At 41.2% G+C, this 25,501-nt stretch overlaps 1 protein-coding gene across 3 annotated transcripts in view; it reads left to right on the top strand.

The window, feature by feature from the left end:
• The window catches only part of MFAP3L (microfibril associated protein 3 like), a 41,119-nt gene extending 15,883 nt beyond the window's left edge, over positions 1–25,236 (top strand). The window contains exons 2-4 of one of the 3 annotated variants that reach the window (XM_030919057.1): positions 5,154–5,191; positions 5,273–5,584; positions 19,502–25,236. In XM_030919057.1, the coding sequence (XP_030774917.1) occupies positions 5,154–5,191; positions 5,273–5,584; positions 19,502–20,433 (1,282 nt within the window). In that variant the 3' untranslated portion in view covers positions 20,434–25,236. The remainder of the gene's footprint in view (positions 1–5,153; positions 5,192–5,272; positions 5,585–19,501) is intronic. The other 2 variants (XM_030919058.1, XM_010364003.2) reach the window with 2 other exon arrangements.
• Positions 25,237–25,501: the final 265 nt, after the last annotated feature.

Here is a 25,501-nt window from a genome sequence, read left to right as displayed (position 1 = left end):
AAAGCAAAGAGGTCTAATTGACTCACAGTTCCACATGGCTGGGGAGGCTTCACAATCATGGCGGAAGGCAAAGGAGGAGCAAAGGCATGTCTTACATGGCGGCAGGCAAGGAAAGAGCTTGTGCAGGGAACTCCCATTTATAAAACCATTAGATTTCATGAGACTAACTACCACAAGGAAAATATGGGGGAAACCACCCCCATGATTTAATTATCTCCACGTGGCCCTGCCCTTGACACATGGGGATTATTACAATTCAAGGTGAGATTTGGGTGGGGACACAGCCAAACCATATCACCATAGTTTATATTCAGAGATCACCCTGATTACCTAAAATTCAGTATAGTTGATGCTTGAACAACATGGGTTGGGGCACCCAGCCCCTCCCCATGCAGTTGGAAATCTTTGTGTAATTTTTGACCCAGAACTTAACTACTAATAGCCAGTTGTTGACCAGAAGCCTTTCTGATGACATGAACAGCTCATTAACACATATTTTGTATGCTATGTGTATTATATACCATATTCCTATAATAAAGTAAGCTAGAGAAAAGACAATGTTATTAAGAAAACCTTAAGGAGAAAATATATTTGCCATCACTAAGGGGAAGTGGATCATCATAAATGTCTTCAGCCTTGCCATCTTCAAGTTGAGTAGACTGAGGAGGAGGAGGAGGAGGGGCTGGTTTTGCTGTCTCATATGTGGTGGATGTGGAAGAGGTGGAAGCAGAGGCAGGCACACTCGGTGTAACTTCTGTTAAAAAAAAAAAAAACCTGCATATAAGGGGACTGAGCGGTTCAGACCCATGTTGTTCAAGAGACTCTATGCTGATCCTGAAAGATGTTAGGTGGGATAGAATGGGCTTATGAGAATTTTGTTCCCTTTTTTTTTTTAATTGCAGAAACAAATTTTTAATTTTTGTTTAAAAAAGACATGGATATTTTGAATTCATTATGATATATGGGAAAGGAAGTGGCCGAAACATATTCATAACTGAAATGGCTTGAGTTGACTACCAGTTTTGAAAAGATAGCATTCATGTCTTAATGAGTATTTTATTGCCGCTTTCCAATTCATATGAAATTGGGTTTTCCCAACTCCATGCTTCATGAGTGTAACCCTATGAAGAATGTGCTTTCATGTAGAAGGTAGCTTATGTGCCTGTGGCATCATTCCCACGCAAATTAAAATAGGGGTAACTCTCAGTAGGTGTTGCAACAAAATCCAGTTGTATCACTCTACGAATTATTCATCAGAGTAGATGGAGCAATACCCAAATTGACTCTGCCAGGAAGGAAAAACAATAATATTCATTTAGTACAAAACACCCCTTACACAAGAGTTCCTTTTCCTTCTAGCTCCAGAAATACATGGGCAACAGTCTTACTGATTATAGGTGGAGAAAGAAGAAATAGGACTGAACAAAGCATTTTATTAAACATTTTTAGATAAAATACAATGGGAGGTAGGGAAGGGGTCAAAATAAAGAACATTTGATATTTGCTAAATATTTCTCTTTTGTTCTATTTATAGAAAATAAAGTAGTCTTTCAGAGTTTTCCCAAAGATTATGAGATTTAACAACTTGTCCATTGTAGCTTTTGTTAAGCCTGGTTTTGAAATCTGTGGTCTTTGTTCTTGTATTTTGAAGGACTGCATTTTAATCTGCTGGATTATAGTACTTAGGGTTTACTCTTTGCTGGCTCAAATCCCTTTCACAATGTTAGATTGTTATTTTACTCTTTGCTGGCTCAAATGTCTTTCACAATGTTAGATTGTTATCAGCTAAACTTTTTTTTTGAAACAGCGTCTCGCTCTGTCGCCCAGGCTGGAGTGCAGTGGTGCCATGTTGGCTCACTGCAACCTCCGCCTCCCAGGTTCAAGTGATTCTCCTGCTCCAACCTCTCAAGTAGCTGGGACTACAAGAGTGCACCACCATGCCTGGCTAATTTTTGTATTTTTAGTAGAGATGGGGTTTCACCATATTAGTGATCCACCCACCTCAGCCTCCCAAAGTGCTAGAATTACAGGAGTGAGCCACTATGCCTGGCTCAGCCAAACTTTTCGTGGTGCTGTCTGTAAGATCCTAATCAAACAAGCTGAAAAAGTACATTTGCAGAATATTTTGCCAGCATCCAAAGTCATGTGATATCTTATGTTCTTCCGGCAACACATTGTAATTTGTTCTTAAATAATTGCCACCGGATTCCATATAAGCATGGCTTCATACAGCAAGTGTGTAAACATGATTATGGGTGCCTAGCAATATGGAAATCCTCCTGAACTATATGTATAAGTTTTTGCTATCCAGGAGCTCTTCTTGTGATCGAGAAGGAATTTCCTCAACACAAAACAGAAAAGTGCAAGATCATACACCAGGGAGCGGTGTCAAGTTTGGTAGGTGCACATGCCGTGGGGTGATGAGAAAGACTAGAAGTTTCTACCCTGTGAGCTCTGGGACTTGCAGAAAGGAAAGGCAGAAGAGGGCCTGGAGGCTGGATGGGTGGTCAACAAACATCATCTGTAGGTGGCACCCAAGCTATTTGGTGCCCCTCCTTCCTACCCAACTCCAAGCCCATAGCATCTAGAGAACATATTGAAGTTATCTGTACATCTTTCCCCTACTAGACTGTGAGTGGACATGGTCTGTGGTTTATTGAGCTTTGTGGCACTTCCCATCCCCTAAATCCTGGCAGTGTGCCTAGCACATAATAAATACCTTTTGAAAAATCTGAAGTGAAAGAGTAAATTGAGAGTGAATTCTTACTGAAACTGTTAATTCATTAGTGTTAATTTGGTACTTTACTTTGAATCAATTTTCACAGAATTTTAGAGTTAAATGCTTCTATACAAACAACCTGTAAATGATGCATTATGTCTTCTGTACCTTAGCAACTCTTCCAGATGGGAGAGGATGAGAGTAAAAATGAGGAAGAGGGAAACTACTTTGCTAACTGAAATTCCTGCATAAAATGAAAGTCTCTGCTTCTGTATCTCATAAGGTCTCTAAGGGAACTAGATTCCATTTCAGAACAGTTGCTGTGTTTGTAGCCCAAAGCACCTGCTGACATTATTAAAATATAATAGCACAGCAGTGTCCCCTTCTCTTTACTCTGCTAGCACAATGTGTTTGCAAGTAGAAAGCCAAATATGGACAGCCTCTGTTTGAAAACAGAGTATCTTGAGATATGCACTTTAAAATTCAGTTTGATTTTCCATTTGTTGCATTCTCTTTAATTGGGGGAAAAAGTTGTATTTACCACCCATATTTATTAGAACCCATCTCCCAACCTGTCTTGTCTCTGATTCTCCCCCATGGTATTTAGCCGGGCATCTGCTATGGCTTGGGCACCAGGGAGTCAATAATGAGTGACCCAGCTCTTGTCCTCAATATGCTCACCACAGAATACACCTAAGGGGGCAGCTCATGCATTCTCAGACTTGAGACCCTGCAAAGGACCCAGTGCTGAAAGTCATTTATAATTATTTATAATTTATAATAACGTTTTAAAGAAAACTCAAGGTCTGGCTTTTAGAAGACATAACTTAAAAATAGATTCAAGAAGCATAATTTCAATAAAGGATGGTTTATACAATGTGCTAATAGTTCTTGTTTATCAAGGCAACAGTATATACATGTTTGATACACATTTGATTGTGAATCCTTATAATTATCTTGTACTTGCCCAAGACACACAGCCAGTGAAAGTGGTTCTGTCCAGAATCCTGGCCTTGTCTCTCTCTCTCCCGAGGCCATGCTCTTCACAGCTGTTCTGTATTCAATAGGTCAGCTTTCCAACCACAAAGGAAACCACAAGTTTAGCCAAGTAAAGAAAAACATTTGCAAAGTCATGGCAGGGTGTCTATCATGCCACTGCAGTCTGTGCTATCTCCCTTGGCCACAGGGTTTCGACTGGTGGCATAATGTGTTGGCTTCCTAGGGCAGGAAAGCACTCCAGTTTAGTGGGGTGTATGGAAATCTATGGCAAAACAAAACTCTTTTCTTTCCTACTGAAAAAAAAATATGATCTGAAGCTAATTTATCATCACCAGGTGCCCCTTCAATGTTACTGTAAGCAGAATTGAAATAACAACTTCTGCCTTTGAAGAAGGCATGGCTATAGGATTAGAATGAAATGGAGGATAGAGGACTAGGTGAAGGTTAGATCTTTGGATATAGAAGTACAGCCAACCATAATGTCTGGTGATGTTCCCCGGCCTGTGGAAGGCAGATGAGATTGAAACCAGGGCGTACATGAGTGATCTGGAGCCCATAAGTGTAACAGAGCGGAGAGCGCTGGATGAGGTGGAGCTCATAGGAGCATGGGAATGAGTTGAATGAGACAGTAAGGAACATTCTGGAAACTGTAATGGGGAGTTAGGAGAATGCCAGAGCGATCTGATGCAGTCCTTCCAAATGCCAGCAGAGCCCAAGCCATGACCAGTGACGTAGACTAGAAGTCACGTTTATTGGGAGAGAAGAGGTTAAAGAGCACCTAGGTGAACAATTAGGTCCTCCACAATGAAGGCAGGTAATGTGGAGGAAAGAGAGCTTGTCGTGGTAAATGAAAGCAGCCTGAATCCATTTTGGAGCTCTATGAAGTAAAATATAAATTTAATATACAAAATATATTTGTTCCTATAAAAGCTATATGTTTTGATATCAAAAAACAAAATTATGATTTCTGTGAGAAATATGATTCACATCCGGAACATCTTATGGTTGTGTTTCGTTTAAAAAGTACATAGGTTTGGCTGGGTGCGGTGGCTCACGCCTATAATCCCAGCACTTTGAGAGGCCGAGGCTGGTGGATCACCTGAGGTCAGGAGTTTGAGACCAGCCTGGCCAATATGGTGAAACCCCATCTCTACTAAAAATACAAAAATTAGCCAGACATGTTGGTGGGCACTTGTAATCTCAGCTACTTGGGAGGCTGAGGCAGGAGGATTGCTTAAACTTGGGAGGTGGAGGTTGCAGTGAGTCAGGATCACTCCACCGCACTCCAGCATGGGTGACAGAGCGAGACTCCATCTCAAAAAAAAAAAAAGTATGTAGATGTTTGTATTTTAGCTGCATTGCTAACGTTTTATAGTATTTTTAATGGATGAATGCTAATGTTTATGTATATGTATTTTTGTTTCCTTAAAAACAGGTTCTTGCTCAAGTACCAACTCTATGGACCCAGGACAGGTTTGTCCCATGACCTGCTGTGAACAGTGTGTTGTCTGATAGAAGATTCGGTTGGCAAACCATCTCTCTATTGCCTTACAGAGCAAGCAAAGAAGATGGATCGATTGAAGAGCCATCTGACTGTGTGCTTTCTACCTTCTGTGCCCTTTTTAATCCTAGTATCCACTCTAGCCACCGCTAAGAGTGTGACTAACAGCACTTTAAATGGCACTAACGTGGTCTTGGGCTCTGTGCCCGTAATCATTGCCAGAACTGACCATATCATAGTCAAGGAAGGGAACAGTGCCTTGATTAATTGTAGTGTTTATGGCATCCCTGACCCACAGTTCAAGTGGTATAATTCCATTGGCAAGCTGCTGAAAGAAGAAGAGGATGAGAAGGAGAGAGGAGGAGGTAGGCTTTAAAGTTGTATCAAATGTCATAATAAAATACAAACAGGAGCTTTGGAGCCAGCACCCATGATGTTAGTTCTTCTCATGCAAATGATTTAAAGATCTCATCTTGTCTTGTTTTTCTAAGGCAGGAGAGCGAATATATATCCTTAAGGATTCAAAGAAGCAATTAATTCATTTTTTTCATTCACTGACACAAAGGACAAACACAGAAGTCTTTTAAAAGGCATCTTGGAATTTTGTAATATAATACATCCAATACATTGTAGAGACAAATGTAAAATGGATTTTCCTAAGTAATATATTCAATTTTTAAGGGAGTTTTGTTTTCTTTCATGGAGATGGCTGGAATAAACAATATAGCCATTGTTTATCATTAAATGTTCATTTAATTCATTGGCTGTGGATTTAAAGACCACACTTCTGAAAAGAAACTTCAGTGCAAGTCTCAGCCACTGGCTGGGATCCTTCTGTATTCCTGGAGTCCTGGCTGCAGTTTCTAGACTGAGGCAGGGAGGGAGGGACGATGCAATAACACGGAAGGATGTGGGGCAACAGGAGACTGCTTGGCTTTTAATAAATGCATTTGTGACCAAAAAGTGTGAATCACCTCACTCTGGGAAAGACTAGCCAGAGAGAGGATTGGGTCTTTGGGAATCAGTGCATTTCTTGTTTTAGATGCGAGAAGTAATTGTCTGAAAACCCAAGCCTGGTCAGATTGACCAGAAGCAGTTAATCTGCTTTCCTAGGCATTTACTGTGTGAAGTAGAGGGGTTGGGGTGGGGGAGTGAAAAGACCATTGTTCTGAAGTAGCAGCTTATTAGTTTCTTCCATTCACATTGGCCTCCTGTTCCACAATTCTTTAACCAATGAGCAATCCCCAGAAGAGTTCCTGCTCCAGGAAAACCTACATTTTAGATCTCTTTCCCTCATGTTATCTTAATTGCCCTGAAAAAAAGAATGGAGGCTAATGCTCTATATCTCCTTAGGAGCTAAGTGAATGGAGTTTTCTTGCAGTTGCCTACTTCTGGTTCACAGCTGTGTTCCGAATGGTTAAGGCTGCTAGCTGTCTAATTGGCCGGATTGTGGGGTTTGCTGTAGTGCTGTCACTCACATTGCTTTTGGTTAGCCAGTCAAGGTTGTAGAGCATTATAAAGCTTCTTCCTTTAAGTCAAAAATATTATATATTATGAATCGTGTTTAACCTAGGAGAGTCGAACTTTTACCCACCAAGAGGAATTGTGGGACCATAGCAAAGGTAAATTAGAAGGCACCTTGGAGATGTTATAGTTCAAATGCCCCTTTACTGAAATTTGCCCAAAGTCCTGCTATTATTAAGTGGCTATGACTAGGCCTGTAATCCCAGCACTTTGGGAGGCTGAGGCGGGCTGATTGCCTGAGATCCAGAGTTTGTTACCAGCCTGGCCAACATGGTGAAACCCCATCTCTACGAAAATTACAAAACTTAGCCAGGCACGGCGGCACACACCTGTAATTCCAGCTACTCAGGAAGCTGAGGCAGGATAATCTCTTGAACCCAGGAGGTGGGGGTTGCAGTGAGGAGAGATCAAGCCACTGCACTACAGCCTGGGCGACAGAGTGAGACTCTGTCTCAATTTTAAAAAGTGGCTATGACCAGAACCTTTACTACTGACAGTGGAAAGTTGAGGGAACACAGCCCCTAGCCCACAGTGGTTTTGGTTCCTATAGCCCTTTCCTCCAGGACAAGTCAGAAGGCAGTGATGTCACACTTGTGAACAGGGGGCAGTAGCCATGGTAACAAAGACACTGCAGCCCAGGTACCTTAGCAGGTCTTTCTGCAGGGCTGAGCCATCGCTAGGGAACCCAGGGCAACTGAATCAAAGGGAACAAAGACCCCAGACCTGGATCTCCCTTTTACATGGACCCTGAAGCAAAGGTTATCCCTGGGTATTAAAGAGCTGGGTTGGGGCACTGAACTCCTCAGTCCTACAGAGGAAGAGAACTGTGGGAACAGCATAGTGCTGGGGCCTGAATTTCAGTTCCAACATTTTGAGGATTATCCCAAAGTGTAGTATCTTACTGCTTCTGAGTTACATATGTGGTGTCTTAGCGAAAAGGTCCTTGGAACTGCTGACTCAGCATTGGCAAGCTGACTCTGCACCGTGCCTCCTTCATCTGTATATTGAGGGCGTTGAACTAGTTGGTAGTTGTATTTGGCTCCATTTTCTTTTGTTTGTGGGTGCTAAGATGGACTATAGTAGTAGCCTGTCAGTAGACTCCAGGCTAGTGGCTGCCAGTCAAAAGCCTTTGGCGCAGAGAACCGCTCCATCAGAATTCAGCACTCTGGTTTGTAGCCAGCAGCCTTGCTGATAAATCAGTTAGCTATTTTAAATCTCTTTAAAACTTTCAAGTTTTAAAAAGAACTCGTGACACTAGTACTTGATGTTCCAGCTCAGCTTTTGTAATTACAATGCATGATGGTAATTTCAGAGCATAAGCAACATGGGATAATATACAAAGCAGTGTACCTAACAACCAGGCAATACGCAGAAAACAACAGAAATGAGAGATTCTTGCTCATAAAATATCAGAATCTGAGAGCTGGAATGGCCTATTGGTAAACCCATAGTCTTTAACTTTTCATTTTTGATGGGGGAAATGCCCATATTATAACATGGACATAGATTTCCATTTTTCAGGCCAATAGGCAGGAGTTTAAATGGAGCAGTTTTTTTTTTGTTTGTTTTTTTTTTTTTGTTTGTTTGTTTTAATAACAAAAAGGTGATTGAATATAGTATGAAAAATACTGGGCCAGGCACCGTGGCTTACGCCTGTAATCCCAGCACTTTGGGAGGCCGAGGTGGGTAGATCACGAGGTCAGGAGATTGAGACCATCCTGGCCAACATGGTGAAACCCCATCTCTGCTAAAAATACAAAAGTTAGCTGGGTGTGGCGGCACATGTCTGTAATCCCAGCTACTCAGGAGGCTGAGGTAGGAGAATCACTTGCACCTGGGAGGCCAAGGTTGCAGTGAGCCGAGATCATGCCACTGCACCCGAGCCTGGTGACAGAGTGAGACTCCATCTCAAAAAAAAAAAAAAAAAAAAAAGGAAAAAGAAAAGAAAAATGATACTAATATCCTAGAACCTTATACATTAAGACTACTGTTAGAACCAAACTAACAAAATTATAATTTTCATTAACAACTGCCATTTACTAAGTCCCTGCACCAAGTGACATATATTATTTCTAATCCTTATAATAAGCCCGACAGTGAAGTGTTATTAATCCTCATGTATACAGATGAGAAACCAGGTGAAACCAGAGGATATGACACAACCAGAGTGTGGCCAGCAGGTGTTCATTTTCCCTCCGTGACCCACCACATCATCCTTTAGATTCCCATAGGTGAAAAATGTTGAAGAGCCTCTCACCCAGACTGAGTGAATGTGAGAAGAATTCCTAGATGGAAAAGGCATCCTCACTACCAATAGCAAGGTCAGACAGTGTTAGGATTTGTGCCGGAACGTGTGTGTGTACATGGCATGTACATGCACAAAAAGGCGCTCAAAATCATCTGTGAGTCACTCAGGGAGCACACTGCCATTCACTTTGTGATTAGACTGGAAAGGAGCAATTTCATGTCTTGTTTCTGCTGAAAAGCTGAGAGAGCTGTTATTCATGCCGGCCCCTCCAGGCCCAGAGAGAATGGGGCTATTTCCTGTCATTGGCAGGAGCAGCAGCTGGTTTGCTTTGCTTGCCTGGTGCTGTCACTTCAATTCCACAGGATCAGGAGAGGCTCATGTGTGATCTCTATTTGGAAGACTTTTGTTTTTGTAGTTCAGCAAGATCCTGTTTGGGGTAGTCCACCCACCATAAAGCAGACAACATGCAACAAGCAATAACCACAAATGGCCACGAAATATACTGTTTTCAGTTTTCCTTTTGCTAGAAGTGAGTAGAAATGTATAGTAGCCAGGAATTAAGTCCTAACTATTTCAGGCACTAATTATCCAGTATATTTTCACTGTTGCTGCTTACTGTGACTTTAAACCATTTACATTAACATTAGCACCTAAGATAAGTAACAAGGGTTTCAAGAAAATCAACTGGTTTCAGCCCTTGTATAAGTTTGAAATTCTTCCATTAAGTTAGGTTTTTTACTTTTCTTGTGGATTTGTTTTCTGTACTCCTGTAGTGTCTGGTTGCCAAAAACAAGCACTGAGTCCACAATTGTCACAACTGCTACTATAGTGCTAGGGAATTCATTATTATAAATTTTGCCTCTAGTTTACATTGCTCTATTGTTTTTATCCCTCTACTTTTGCAAGTTTCTTTGAATAGATTGTAATATGCCTTTTAACTAATTCTGCAAGGGACCATGACAAACTGTGTCAGCCAGTGTTAAGACTGTAGTTATCACCCCCCTACTTAATATTTACATATCAAGAGGTCAGTGTCCATGGCATTAAATGTAAATTATCCTTTACCTCTAATATATCCTATATTAACGTGTTATACTGAATTCTTGTTTAGTATATTAAATATTTGAGATTTAAAACACTCATCAAGGCCAGGTGTAGTGGCTCATGGCTATAAGCCCAGCACTTTGGGAGGCCAAGATGGGAGGGTCACTCGAGCCCAGGAATTCAAGATCAGCCTGGGCAACATAGTGAGACCCTGTCTCTATGGAAAAAAAAAAAAAAGTTAGCAGGGCTTGGTGGCACACATCTGTAGTTCCTGCTACTGGGAAGGCTGAGATGGGAGGATTGCATGAGCCTGGGAGTTTGAGGCTACAGTGAGCCTTGATCACGACACTGCTTTCCAGCCTGGGCAATAGCAAGATCCTATCTCAAAAACACAACATCAAATGGTGCCAAACACAATTTATGATTTGTGAACATATTATTTATATATTATTGGAAAATATGTAATTATGAATATATGATTGGAAATTCAGAAGAATCACACTATATAGTCTTTAAGGAAGTTCTTTGACTTTTCTGAACCATAGTTTTCTTGTCTATGAAATAGAGATAATCCTTTTTTACTAAAAGTGGGATTGTGAGTCTTAAATGCTTAGCAGAGGTACCTGGAACATAGCAAGCTCTCAGTAAGTGGCACTGCTATTATTATTGTTAATATTGTACTATATCCTCACAATAATATGTTTCAATTGCTAAAATCCCTGTTTCTTAATGTAGTGTGTTTTGTAAAGAAAGGAAAGAGTTTTCTGGGTAATTTAATATTCTGTCAATTTCTCAACCTTTTCAAAACTCAGTAAATGCAAAACAAATTCGTATCCCTTAAATGTTGTTTGAAATTTCAAAATAATGTCCTGACTGCTATGACAGTGAGTTTGGGATTCTCATCAGAGGTCTCCTTTCCTGGTGCATCACTTCTGCGTACAAAGGGCCTTTGATATCTAATGTGCTTCTACCTCAGAAGACAGCAGTGTATGTGGAAATTACGAAGTACTATGCAGCAGGTGAACTTTGCATTTGCCTAACCCCGTGGTCCTCAGCTGGGACCTGTTTTCTCCACAGAGGACATGTGGCCAAGTCTGGAGACATTTTTGGTTGTCATAACCAGTGGGGTCAGGTGGGTTGTGCTCCTGGCTTCAAGTGGGTACAGGCCAGGGGTGCTGCTAAACAGCCTACATTGCACAAGACAGACCCCTACAATAAACAATTATCCAGCCCCAAATGTCAATAGTACCCGAGATGAGAAACTCGGCTCCTAACCCAAAGGAGCAACCCCTTGGCTAACTAAAGAATCATTCCAAAGTAGATCCATAGAAGCAGTTTAATTTACATTACTACGGTTAATTTTCTGAATTGAGCCAGTATCAAGTGCCAACCTGGTGACCACCATGTGTGTGTTTCTTCAGTAAATTGTGCTCCACTTGGGATGTGAGCCCAGATAGCTTTAGTCTTAGCAGTGAAAAGACCCTTCCAGATCCATCTCAAATATGATGACAGCTAAGATTCCCGAAACGGAAGTGATTTATGTGAACTAAGTATAGGGTGCTCTTGTTTTGGAGGACCACCTGTAGCTACTCTCTAGAAAAGACTATTATGAACCCACATGGAATTACATACTTGGCACTTTAAATATTAAGATTACCAGATCAAATTAGCTAGAGGAACAGATGTTTTCTTTTCCAGGAAATAAAAAGACAGTAGGTTCTTTTCAGATATTAGTACCTTGAAGTAGAACAGAACTAGATTCTGAACAGCAAAATCCTTCCATCCCCACCTTCCTGAGTTGAAAGCTTAGCTAAGCCTGTATTATCCCAGGCCACCTTTGCTCCGCATGATGTAAGAAATAGCTTGTTAGAGCTGCCCTAGTCCTCTCTGAAGAGGTCTCTTGGGAGGGTTGTGGGTGGGGTTGGGACGGCACAAGAGCACTTGCAGCTTCTGGGATTCATAACCTGATGCTGCAGTGGCTTCAAGGAGCTGTCATCTTCTGCAGAAGCCTTGTAACAGGTGCAGCCGTGCGGTGCTAAATTTGCTTTCAATTATGTTTGGTAAAAAGGCATGAATCCTTTCTCTTCAGTAGCCTATATTTCACAAAATATGTGCCACATTTATAGACACAAACACATATGCACATATCTTGTGCTTCTTTGAAGGGTGCTGATTCTACGAAATCCTTGTTTGAGTGAATGTTGTATTTCATTTATTGTTTGCATAAACATTTATTGGAACTCTCACTATCTGAATATTTTTAAGTTGGTTTCAAGAAACTAACATACTTGTTTTGGCAGATTTAAATTCTTCTCCTGGGAAAGCATGGGTGTGTGAGGCTTAAGAGCCAAAGTGTCTAAACAGGATCGTTAATACAGTTTTAATCCATTTATACCACTCATTGGGAATATAGACAAACCATACGTCCATCACTGTTTACACACATGCATTCATAAAAAGATGTCTCTGAGGAAAAATAGGTCCTTTTTTTCAAATAAGTGATTGGAAATTTTAAGAGCTTAGCATTTGGGTATAATGTTAATTTTTTTTTTCAGTCAGCTTTCTCAAGTTGAATATGTAATTTTTAATGCTCAGTGATCCTAAGGTAAACCTGGAAAGAATTAAGGTTTCGGTAGAAGTGATGTTTGGAGAAAATCTATGATTACAGGATCTGTGGAGGTTGTGCTCTCACTTCCCCTGTGATTCCTCAGTTCAGAATGCATTGCTCATTGCTGCTCCTTGCTGTACAGCAATAATTTACTCAGAAGTTGTTTGTGTGAGCGTTAGTTCTGATGTTGTTGTATGTTGGTTTCACACTAAGTCACAGTCACCCCTGGACTGTAGAATCTCTTGCTGTTTACAGGTTTAATTGTAACCATAGGATGCTGTTGATCTGTTCTCTCATTGCTAGATGGGCTACCTGGCACTGTTCTGTTGAGGAGACATTGGGCCATACCACGTGGGCATCTCAGGTCAGCTGCCTTCCTGGTGTGGAACTGACCACGGTTATGGCTTCTCCCAGAGAAAGTGAGCTGGGGAGGAAAGCTCTGAACTATGTCCCTGGGAAGAAACACTGTTCTTAAAAAGATATTTTTATATTACCTTGGTTTGTTTACATCATTACTGTTTTTCCAGTCAACCTAGGCTTGCCTGATTTGAAGAATTTCAAGAAGTCTAAGAGTGAGTCATAGGCTACTTTCATTTTAAGTTGTGATCAAATCAGCCTTCCAACAGTGTTACCAGCCTGACCACTACCTGCAGCACATGGGAGTGTCCCTTACCCTACATTCTCAGCAACATTAAAAAAAAAAAAAAGGAAAAGCATTAATGAAAGAAGGCTGAGCTAGGCAGGAGTCGGCCATCCAGGCTGCGGTGAGTTGTGTGTGATAGAAGGGCCATGAGTTACCGGGCCTGCCCCTCACACCTACCCAGCCAGGCAGCCGTCACTTTCCACTGCCGGCAATGTCATTAGCGACTCCCCTTTATTCTGGCAACCTGAAAGATGAAAAAGTTGTTTTAAAAATGACTGTAATCTCTATAAATGTAATCATAATTTACATATGAGTGATTTTCTACACAGAGACATCATTCACATTTCTTGTTTTTGCCAATGATCTGTTCATAGCCTTTTCCTGTTTTTTCTTTTGGGTTTGTCTTGACTTGCTGGATTTATAGCTGTTCGTTATGTTTTAGAGTCATTAAGCATTTGTCTGTCAGACATTCTAGAATTTTCTCCTGGTTCGTCATTTGCTTTTAATTTTAATATGGCATATTTTATAGGGAAAAAAATTAATTTAGTGGAAATCTGATCCACTGGTGTTTTCCTTTACAGTTTCTGAGGTGCTTGAAATGCTTTAAAAAGGACTTCCTATTTCAAGGTTATAAAAATATTTTATATCCTCTATTAATTTTATACTTTTAATTTTACATTTAGATCTTCAGAGTAGTTGGAATTTATTTTTATGTATCACATAAAGGAGGAATTTGCCTTTATTTTCTTGCAGATGAACAGTCATCTATCCCAATAGTCTTCCACCCCACCCCCCCAACCCCGCAATTTGAAACGCAGTCGTCTTCATCTTTAAACTTCCTATGCTTGGCTGCATCTGCTTCTGGACTTTCGGGTTTCCTCCACTGATTTATTCAGAGTTCACACAAGGCCTTATTGGGAAATGAAGCAAGACTTGAGGATGGGGTCTTAACTGGGCTAAGTGTGTGAGCCTGGGACTTGGGGTGGGGAGAAAGGAGGCTTTGCAGGCGAAAGGGAGCATGTGGGAAGGTCCTGTGGCCCTTCTTAAGAAATACAGTAAGGCAAACCTGTCAGGGGAAAAGTCATGTAAATGAGGTTGGGAAGCAGGCGGGGCTCCCGTTCTCCTGCAGGATAGATATAAAGCTCTTGCACATTTGGGGGCCCTCTTGTAATCCAGCCCTGCCTTCCTCCATCTGAGCCCTTCTCGGTTTTCTAGTGGTCAGCTCCAGCGGCTCACAGTGTTCTCTCTTGTGCTCATGTGCTCCCTGTGACCTCAAAAGTTCTTTCTCTTTTACTCCCATTCCTCTCCCTACCTGTGCCAGCGGATCTGGGTTAGCAGTGGCCTCCTCTAGGAAGCCCTTGCTCTCTGTCCCCTTTAGTCCCTCCCAGATGCCATTATACTTACCACATGATGCCGTGGTTGTGTGTCAGCATCTGTTTTTCTTTTGGAACTTGATTTTTTTTTATTGCAGTCAGGGGTCATGTCTCACTCATCTTTGTGTTATCATCATCCAGCATGGAGCTTGGAACGTAGACAGTTTGCTCAATGATATTTGTTGACTGAATTAGTGAACAAGATAAAAAAAGATCACTGCCCTTCTACAAATGTCAGCTTTGTTGTGTGGCATAACCCATGTACTGCAGTACAGCTCAGAAACAACATCTGCTAGCTTTTGTCTTTGCAAAGGAGAGACTATCACCACAACACTGTTATCCACCTCTAGGAGATTTTCACATTTAACTCTTGTGCCTGGAGTTTCTTGGTGAAGACTGTGACAGGTCCCTGGCAATTTCTAGTCTCAGGAGACATGAGATGCAGCAGCTTTTGTCCTGCAGCTTGTGTGAGCATTTTAGTCTAAAGCCTCAGGTGTGCATCACCTTCCAGAACAGGAGCAGAGAGAGAGGGGATGGAAGAAGGGTATTTTGGGGGGGTGGGGGGGGTGGCGTGGCTACAGTCTGCGCAAGGAACAGGAAGTGTGTGACTGAGCCCAAGTGCAGGAGGAGCGTGAGAGTCTTTCTTCTTCTATTCAGAAGGTCATAGCGAAATGGCTGCGTCTGTTGTTTCCTCCAAAATCATCGCATGTAGAACTGAGTTGGCATCCGCTGCTGACATTTTGGATTTTATTTGTGCTGAAGTGATGCAGCTTCATGAACATTCAGTGCATATGCTTGACATTCCCATTCAGTACAGTTTAAACTACATGGGGACTGCACTGTGTATCCCCACTTCATGTGTAAAGCACCGAAGATCTGTGATAGTCACCGTAGGTGTTTGTATAACTTTCTGGCAGCTGAAGTCAGGACCCTTCTAGAATGAGTTGCAGGGCCAGGTATTTATAGACGGATGCAAATGGTAACATGCAGCAACAAGAACGTTTTCGAGATGTTCCTGTCTGGACAGGTGCCCTGTGGATGGAGATTCTTCTTGAGCATGAGTCCAAAGCTGATGTGGGAGGAGTCTCCAAACAGAATTTGCACCATCTTTAGTTTTCAGAGCTGTATATGGCAGTAGAATGTGCAGAAATCTTTATTTTTCACTAATAGAAGGGCAGGCTGAGGCTGAGAGGAAATATTTGGAGTCTTGGTTCCCAGAACAAATTAATGTATTGGCCTTTACAAAAAAAGGGGGTGGGGAATACAGACATACATAACCTTCGAGGCTGCAGGACCTTAGTTTCCTTCTATGCTAGTCTTAGAACTGTGTTGACTTGCAAAGAGTTGGACTTGCTTTGTGGTCTGGTAATAGTATATTCTCATCCAGGTCACATACTCATTTTACCATATCTCACCCAACAGAATTCTAAGTGACATTAACATTACATTAACCTGGCCAGGCGCGGTGGCTCACGCCTGTAATCCCAGCACTTTGGGAGGCCGAGGTGGGTGGATCACGAGGTCAGGAGATGGAGACCATCCTAGCTAACACGGTAAAACTCCGTCTGTACTAAAATTACAAAAAAAATTAGCCAGGCGAGGTGGCAGACGCCTATAGTCCCAGCTACTCGGGAGGCTGAGGCAGGAGAATGACGTGAACCCGGGAGGCGGAGCTTGCAGTGAGCCGAGATCGCGCCACTGAACTCCAGCCTGGGCGACAGAGCAAGACTCCGTCTCAAAAAAAAAAAAAAAAAAGAAAAGAAAAAAAGACTGGGCGTGGTGGCTCTCGCCTGTAATCCTAGCACTTTGGGAGGCTGAGGCGGGTGGATCACAAGGTCAGGAGTTGGAGACCATCCTGGCTAACACAGTGAAACCCCATCTCTACTAAAAATACAAAAAAATTAGCCGGGCGTAGTGGCGGGCGCCTGTAGTCCCAGCTACTTGGGAGGCTGAGGCAGGAGAATGGCGTGAACCCGGGGTCGGAGCTTGCAGTGAGCCGAGATTGCACCACTGCACTGCCAGCCTGGGCGACAGAGCGAGACTCCATCTCAAAAAAAAAAAAAAAAAAATTAACCCATAAAATAAAGATGATTGTTCAAGAGGAATCTAGTAATGGACTGAAAACAAAAGAGACGTTTTGGTATCCTTGTCCTCCATTGGAAACAGGAAATTGCTGGCAGAGAGGGCTGTGGTGATCTCATTTAGCTAGTTTGTGAGCGTACAGCGCTATAGGTAATAACCCAACTGCTTTAGGATTATAATATGTGCATTCATATTTGTCGTGGTTTATAGTTAATATAGTTTACAGATACATGGCTGGCCTTTAAACTTTCAGAATAAATAAAATTAAGTATTGGATAAAGTATATGAAAACCATTAAGTCTGGGGACCCACTGTGCTGGATTAAGAATCTGAATATACTCCTAAGTAATAATTTATCTGTTAGACATCTCACAGATTTCCCCAAAACGAACTACACATGTCGCTGAATTAGACTGCATTTGATTCCAAGCTATGCCCCTTTTAACAATGTCACAAAAAATGTTTGAAGGGTCTATCAGTAGTTGTCTGAATTGAACTGTTTGGTTGTAGATTAGATAAATACATATCAGTAGACAAAAGCATATCTGAAAACTCTAAAAGTTCATGTTCAGAAACATTTTTAAGTACTCAGTAGAGAAAAGCATTGGGATGTTGTAACTAGTATTTTCACATTTTATTTTTCTGTAACACTTAGAACATAATTATTACTAAAGTTGTTACTTAGGTTTGGGGGACAAGCTGTTGATATTACCATCAGATGCCTGTCTTGTTGGTGTTCTGTTCCTCTGTATCCAGGTTCAGACTACTTTTTCCTTATATTTATAGATAATTGTTCCAAAAGTGGTGCAGATGGGGAGGAGGTGAACAAACTGATCCTAACCATTCTTCACACAAGTAACCTTATCTTCCCACCCTCCTCCACTCTATTTTCTGCTATATTTTCCAACAAAAGGAAGGTAAATATGAGAAACTGCAAGCATAGCCTGTAAGTCTCTAGAACCCAATGTCTTCTGTATGGAATAAGCTTTCAATCAGTTAGAGTTTTGTTCTGTTTTTGTCCGTGCCTGCTGCAGTCTACTTTTATGAGACATGCAAATTATAAGAAAATAAATTGACAAGGTAACTTTCCTGGCCTCAGGTCATTGTATATTTGAATAAATCTGCAGCTGAAATATCAAAATTTGTGTTCCTGGAATGAAAGTGATAGAAGCCTTGCCCATGCCCCATCTGAATTAGCGAGAATTTCACAGACCGAGTAGGTTGGTTTGTTCATACACATTCACAAGAAGCTGAAAATTCACTTGATTTTCCAAACCAGTGTTTTCTACTCTTGGAGGAAATACACTGACTGAATTGTTAGAAGAGGGTTACTCAGGGACACCAGAAACTGCTCTTCACAGATGTTCTTTCAGAAGGCACAATCATGTGACAACATCCACCAAGAGGCTCCCGCCGGATTCGCCCTGGCCAGTGGGCAGGAGGAACTGTAGAACCCCAGGAGGTACCTCATTGGCGCCTCCAGCTTCCTTAAGAAAGTTCCTTGGAGCAGAGGACACTGCGGGAAAACAGGCCTTCTGTTGCCTTATTCCCTAGTCCACTGGAACACTGGATTAACAAAACAACAAAAGAAATGCTTTTGGGAATTCCCAGGCCTTCTATTAGAATTAAAACAGTACCATAAGGAGAGCAAACAAGTAGTATACAGTGCAATAATAGATACTTAAAAGGAAACTATGTGTTCAGTTGCCCCAGCTCTCAGGAGAGGTTTCTCCAGTCGGCTCCGGGAACTAGAATGTTTTTATGGAGAAATATCTGCCTGTTCCTTAGAACTCCCCAAAAACCTAACTGGGATCTTCATTTGCTCTATGGGACAGTCCAGGGAGGTAGCAGGGTTTCAGAATGGCTCAGACCTAACACCCTGAAGCCACAGCTAGTATCATGTTTCACAGGGGTCTTTGACCTGCAGGTAGATGGGCAGGCTAAATTCAAACCAAAGTGTTTCACTGGATTCAAAATATCATTCCTGAGGCGATGCTAGATCCTTTCCAGAGAGGGCAGTGGGGGTAAGAAAACTCGCATGTATTATCAATATGTGTCCTCCTTCGTGTCAAGCTTATTTTCAACTTGATGGATCTGTAATTTATTTGCAAGGCTAAACCAAATTGATATTAATTCCTATCCAGCCTCTGAATACTCACATTGTTAGCTTGTAACTTTAAATAGTATAGATAATTGCAGAGTCTCAAAATGAATGACACAAATTATGTTTTAATTAACTGAGATCATACAAGGATTACTTCAGTCTTAAATTAGAGAAACTCAGGTAAACAATTTAATTGCATTAACCTCCCCAGTGAACATATATTCAATAGAGGCATGCTTACTGGCAGGTTAGAGAATCAGTTGCTTTTAAAGTTAAGGAGTTCTTCAATAAGAGCACAGTGTTTTCCAGATTGTTTATTTCTCTCTTTTTTCATGAGGATGTGGAGTTAGACGATATGGTTTGGTAGTTAAGAGTGCAGCCTCTGGAACTTGAGTTCATCTTCCAGTTCTATGGCTTCCAAGCTGGTGCCCTTGGGAATGTTGTCTAACCTGACTGTGCCTCAGTTTCCTCATCCTGTAAAACAGAGGCAGTGTCAGGGGCCACCTTGTAGAGTTATTGTGAGGATTCAATGAGCTGATGCATGTCACTGCCTGCCACATAGTAAGCACGTGAAGTAGATGTTCATAGTAGTAGATATTCTTAGAAACATATCAGTTTGTGTCCTTAGTTGAATTTTCTTCTCTCGCTTCCGACAGGAAAATGGCAAATGCACGACAGCGGCCTTCTGAACATCACCAAGGTATCCTTCTCAGACCGAGGTAAATACACGTGCGTGGCTTCTAACATCTATGGCACTGTGAACAACACGGTGACCTTGCGCGTCATCTTCACCTCTGGAGACATGGGTGTCTACTACATGGTCGTGTGCCTGGTGGCCTTCACCATCGTCATGGTCCTCAATATCACCCGCCTGTGCATGATGAGCAGCCACCTAAAGAAGACCGAGAAGGCCATCAATGAGTTCTTTAGGACCGAAGGTGCAGAGAAGCTGCAGAAGGCGTTCGAGATTGCCAAGCGCATCCCCATCATCACCTCTGCCAAAACTCTAGAGCTTGCCAAAGTCACCCAGTTCAAAACCATGGAGTTCGCCCGCTACATCGAAGAGCTCGCCAGGAGCGTGCCTCTGCCGCCTCTCATTATGAACTGCAGGACTATCATGGAGGAGATTATGGAGGTGGTTGGGCTGGAGGAGCAGGGGCAGAATTTTGTGAGGCATACTCCAGAGGGCCAGGAGGCTGCAGACAGGGATGAGGTCTACACAATCCCCAACTCTCTGAAGCGGAGCGACTCCCCCGCCGCCGACTCAGACGCCTCATCGCTGCATGAGCAGCCTCAGCAAATTGCCATCAAGGTGTCAGTTCACCCACAGTCCAAAAAAGAGCATGCAGATGACCAAGAGGTTGGACAGTGTGAAGTCAAAGATGTAGAGGAGACAGAACCGTCGGCTGAACATTCCCCTGAAACTGCAGAGCCTTCTACTGATGTCACATCCACCGAGCTAACATCAGAAGAGCCAACACCTGTTGAGGTACCAGATAAGGTACTGCCGCCAGCTTACCTGGAAGCCACAGAGCCAGCAGTGACACATGACAAAAACACCTGCATTATTTACGAAAGCCATGTCTAATACCAACCCCGAAAAGCTATGCATATCAAGAAAATCAGGGGCTGCTCCTTGTAATACAGATGTAGTACGCACTTGCCGCTAAGCCTTACCAGGAGACTCTCATCCCTTAGGTAGGAGTGATGCCACTTTAAAAGGAGAAACACCTGCCTGCAGTGAATGGGACTGGAATTTCCCCAGTAGAAAAGGATGCGAGAAACATCAGGGTGCAGAATTGGTATCAGACAGAAGGTGTCTATGTGATAATGAGTTTTAGAGGCTGATCTCTGCCAAATACCTTAATTGGTGATGCCTTCTTGGCAAAGAGTACACCACTGTAAGATATTCTGAGCTCAAGAACCCTGTCCAATGCACCCTGCATTGCTTTTCCTTTTAAAAAGTATAGGTCTGCTACAATAGCAAATGCACGTACGTGGGTTTTTTGCACTTTCTTCTCAGTTTTAATTACTTTCGCTGTTCCTTTATAATGGGGTCATTGTTATTAATACTAATTGTTCTTTCTGGTGTAGTCCTCATTGCCATTTTTGTCCTCATTTTTCCCTAGAACACGTACCTCAGAGACTTTGGTATCAGTCACCAGGACCAGGGCTGATATCTACAAGTCACATTACATTTGTCATGTTCCAAAGTAGTTATGAGGCTTGTTATTTTTTTTTTCATTCCCCAGGCCTGTTTTCATAGATTGCTTTTTTTTGTTTGTTTCCAACGAAGCTGCTGTTGTGAAACTGAGAAAAACTTTGCCCCGGAATAGCACTTTAATAGTTAAAAATGTGTTTACCTGTCTGATTCAGAGAGCCTTTTAGTGAGTTCAGCTGAGATGTAGAGGGAGATTGTAAAAGGTTAAGTATACCCACACCACCCATGAAAGTCACTTTTTATGTTGAAGTTACATCATCCTCCAAATAAAGACTGATTCTTTACCTGGAAAATGTATTGCTTCCAAAGACATAGGATTCAATGTATTCCTGTAGGTTATAGAATATTGGTTGGCTTCCAAACAGGCTTGCAGGGACCAAATGCTGTTGGATGACATATAACCAGGCCCACTTTTTGTGAACTGCATAGCTGACTTGGTTGTCCTTTAAAGGGGAGAGCAAAAGGTTAGGGTAATAGCAAAGGGAACTGTGCCATCAAATTTTATGCCAAAATTGTTGAATAATTATTCAGTCCTGCAAGAAAGTGGTTATATGTGAGGTGCATGACCTTATGGAAAGAAGACAAAATTAGTCATCCAAAGGCTTAATACCTACTGTGCCAATAACCAGCTACCTGACTCTGGACACGTCTGGGCCTCAGGTCCCTTATCCGTAGAAGGGGCAGATGAGATGAGCTCTGAGCACCATTGAAATGGTCTCGCTGTCTCACAGAACCAAACTGATATTAACATCCTTGCTCCTTTCCACAATCACTTTAAAGTTTTTTGCATTCATCTCTCGGTCCACCTAACATTTTCATGCTGCATTACTTAAATATGTTGGTTTTGAGAAATTGTAGCATTTTAAACAAATTGTGGATCTTCTCCTTCCAAAAAAAACCACTAGGACCACATCTGCAATTAAGATTTAATATCGGTGAGAATGAGTGGTGTTATTTAATTTTCCCTTATAAGCAAAGGAGACAGTAACCTTAATACACTCATAGGGGCCTTGGCCACATCAGGTAGTGGGGTTGTGATGTCCAAGATTGCATGGACCACATTGGTGATGAGAGTAGACCCAGATATTTAGTCCTCACTCTGTCACCATCTGAGGAAGTGACCTTGGACAACTCCTTTCCTCTCTCTGGGGTTTAATCTTTTTCATCTGTAAAATATGCAGGTAGTACTCAAGGGTCTACAGGATCCCTTCTATTTGAAACATTTATAGTTTCATGGAAAGTTTGCAGTCTCCCAGGAAAACCTACCCCCATTGCATGAGACAAGCAAAAATGGGTCCATGAAGTTGGATGCTTTTGCCATCCAAACTTTACAACAAACATTATCTGGCTCTGTAATTGAGGGCAGTGGGCTTGGCTTTAAACCTAGCCTTGATTTGTTTATGTATAGATAACTGTTGTAGAAGGTGATAGGACTAGTTATGGAGTTTGATTAGACATCTCTTGAAAAGTACTGAACTGTTGACTTCTGGTTAGAAGTGCTTTGGGCAGTCACATAAAGAAATGAGCAGTGAGAAATGAGGAGAAATTATGACTCCCGTTCAGGCTCTCGGAACTAGCATCGTATGTTTTTGGGTTGCGGAAAAGTTTTAACGCCACCTCTTAGGATATAAAAATTTTCCAGTTGTCATGGAGGTCCACAAATTATTTACCATGGGTTTATGTGCCCAAAGTGACAACAGAGGACTTACGTTCATTTTGTGATAATGTATGAATGTTACCCCATTCTATTCTGTTGTCATTCCACCCAAACCCGTGTGCAGGTTTCCACATGGAAGCAACAGGAGAAGGCATCCATTCCACCTAGACATTGAATAGTGATAATAAGCTAAAAGTGGGCAGATTTTCAGTGGAGCAAGAGCAGAAATACGTGGCCAAAGAATGTTTCCCGATTGGTTTTGCTGCTTTAGACTGCAGTGGGAAGAGCTTATGTAGATTTTCAAAACTTTCTCCCTCTTTAAGGCATCGTAATGCTCTCAGTTTTGATAATAGCTGACATAAAGGGAGGTTGACTTAAAATGGGGATTTCTCCTTCCAAAAATGCTACACTCTTCCTATCCATCCTACAGCTTCTTTATGAAATGAGAGGCCCTCCTGCTAGAATATGAAATGCAGAAGACCTCACAACTTTCAGCTGATTTTTCAAACATAAAGTGAACTGTTCAGCTTCACAGTAATTCATGTGAGCGTGACTGAACGTGAATGCATACACACTCATGCACATTGGACTCATTTGGGCAGTTTTAAAAGCTTGACACTAAATCCAAAGCCTCATCCTTTGGGTCGTATGTAGTCATTCGTAAAATCAACTTCTGGCTTCTGAGTCATCCTGGTCATATCTCTAGCAATGTTTTTCTTGAAATTCTGAAAATGATTCAAATATGTGTGTATATTTAATTCACTTAGATGATCTGTAAACTTGGATGGTATTTATTCTAAATGGGGAAAACAATTTTATATGGAAAATCTATGTAATTTATAATGGTTTTGTTTTATATATTATATTTTCATATCTTTAGGGCACATCTACTATCCTCATCTTTTTGTATACCATACTTAGCAAAAAGAAATACTAATACTTGACTAAAATCTCTAGGAACCAAATGTGATACATGTGATATATAACTTATAGAAATCACTCTAAAAATCTCTGAATGTCTCATCCATCCCAAGCATTACTGTGCTGTGTCATTATGTCCAGAATGATTTGTCTTGGACGCTTATGAGCATTCCTTTTTCACAACTAAGGCTGAAAGACCTGACATCTCACACAGTGGGGTTCTGGAATTCCCCTTTCCTCATTTATCTGTTTTTATTGTTTGTTTCATTTTTAATTGCACAAGTCTATGTTGTCTAAACTTTGTTTTGAAGGGCAAGTGTGAGATAACAAGAAAGCAATGTGATAGAAAGACTGGATGAATTTAACCATGGCTATGTAAATTATTTTAATGGACTGGTAAGATGTTTCAAGTCTAATGCTTGGATCTTTATTTACTGGTGATCTAGGATCTGCTCCGCTCTTTAGCACATGAAGAAAATGTCAGGTACAAAGGACATTTGCATGTTTTGAACAGCATGCTCTAAGCCCAGTGCAGCCAACACAGATTGACTTGACTGTAGAAACACCAATTCCAGCTGCTGGAAGAAATGGTTTAGAAAGGCAAACCAGATACCTTTTATTCTGCCCTAGGAAATACAGTGTTGATCAGTCCTAAAACTCTTCAGTAGTAGACACTGTGGTTCTTTTCCTTTCAGTGTTTCATTTGGTACCAAAATGGAGCATTTACCTTATATTTCAGATACTCTGTTTTCTCAGCATTGTTCAGATACTTTCCTTTACCGCTCTTCACATATCCTTTTGGCAGTCACTTGAGTAATTCTATAAATGTTTCTATTCTTGGTTTTTAAACCAAGTTATTCGTAGTCTTTAAATACCTACCAAATCTCATTATATTTTCACACCCATATCTTGGGCATCAAGATACTGGTTATTTAAAAAAATCCTTCAGTAGATAACACAGTTTATTTTCCTAACGACATTTTTAGGGTTTCTTCATTGATCAGCCAGGTTTGGGTTAAACAAATCAATTGTAGGGGAAAAATCAAATAAAACAATTGCTTATTGTATTTTCTAAAGGACTGAGCATTTATCGTTTATTCAAGAAGATATGAGGATGATAATGATCTTTTACAGATTTTTTGGAGATGGAATTTATAAAGAGGCTAATACTAAGAATACTGCAATCAAAATTGAAGCTAGAGAATGTAAAAATAGAAAGTAAATAGTTCTGAGAATATTCTGGCATAAATTATTTTTATTTAGCCAATAAAATAGCCTCCAAATGTGTATCTCAGACACCATAGAGCTGCTAACAGTGAGAGTCAAGGAAGATGCTTGTACTTAGATTTCGTTTGTTGTATTTCAGTAGTTCTGGATGTCCTTTGTTAAAATTGGAAAATGGAAAAATGCCTCTAGACAGAAATGTCAATCTGGTGATTTTGTGAACTGTAAAATGTTCACTTTTAAAAATAAAGATGTAAACAAATGACTCATACATAAGTTGGTATTACAGTAGCAAAAACAGAAAACCATGTGATCCATCCTGTATTTTGATTGATGCTTTAATAAAGGGTTTGCACAGGTGTGTGGAATGTGTGTTGTGTCCCACCTGAAGGGTGTGTAACTGTGGCTTGACTCATTCTTTCCAGTGGTATAAAACCTGCAGTGTGTTCTTACCCCTACCCTGTGCATCTGCAGCATTTCTTGGGAAAAGAGAAAAATGAAGTAATTTGTATTTAAAACCTGCATAATTTTGTCCCACTACAGAAGCCTAACTCTGTCCTGACAAATCTTATAGCAATCGATTTTAATGTATATCAAGAAATAATTTTTAGCACATCACATCGAGCTAGGTTT

Source organism: Rhinopithecus roxellana, chromosome 2, assembly GCF_007565055.1.
Source record: "Rhinopithecus roxellana isolate Shanxi Qingling chromosome 2, ASM756505v1, whole genome shotgun sequence".
Taxonomy (NCBI): domain Eukaryota; kingdom Metazoa; phylum Chordata; class Mammalia; order Primates; family Cercopithecidae; genus Rhinopithecus; species Rhinopithecus roxellana.
Note: the sequence above shows the minus strand (reverse complement) of the source record. Positions and strands in the feature narration are given on the sequence as shown.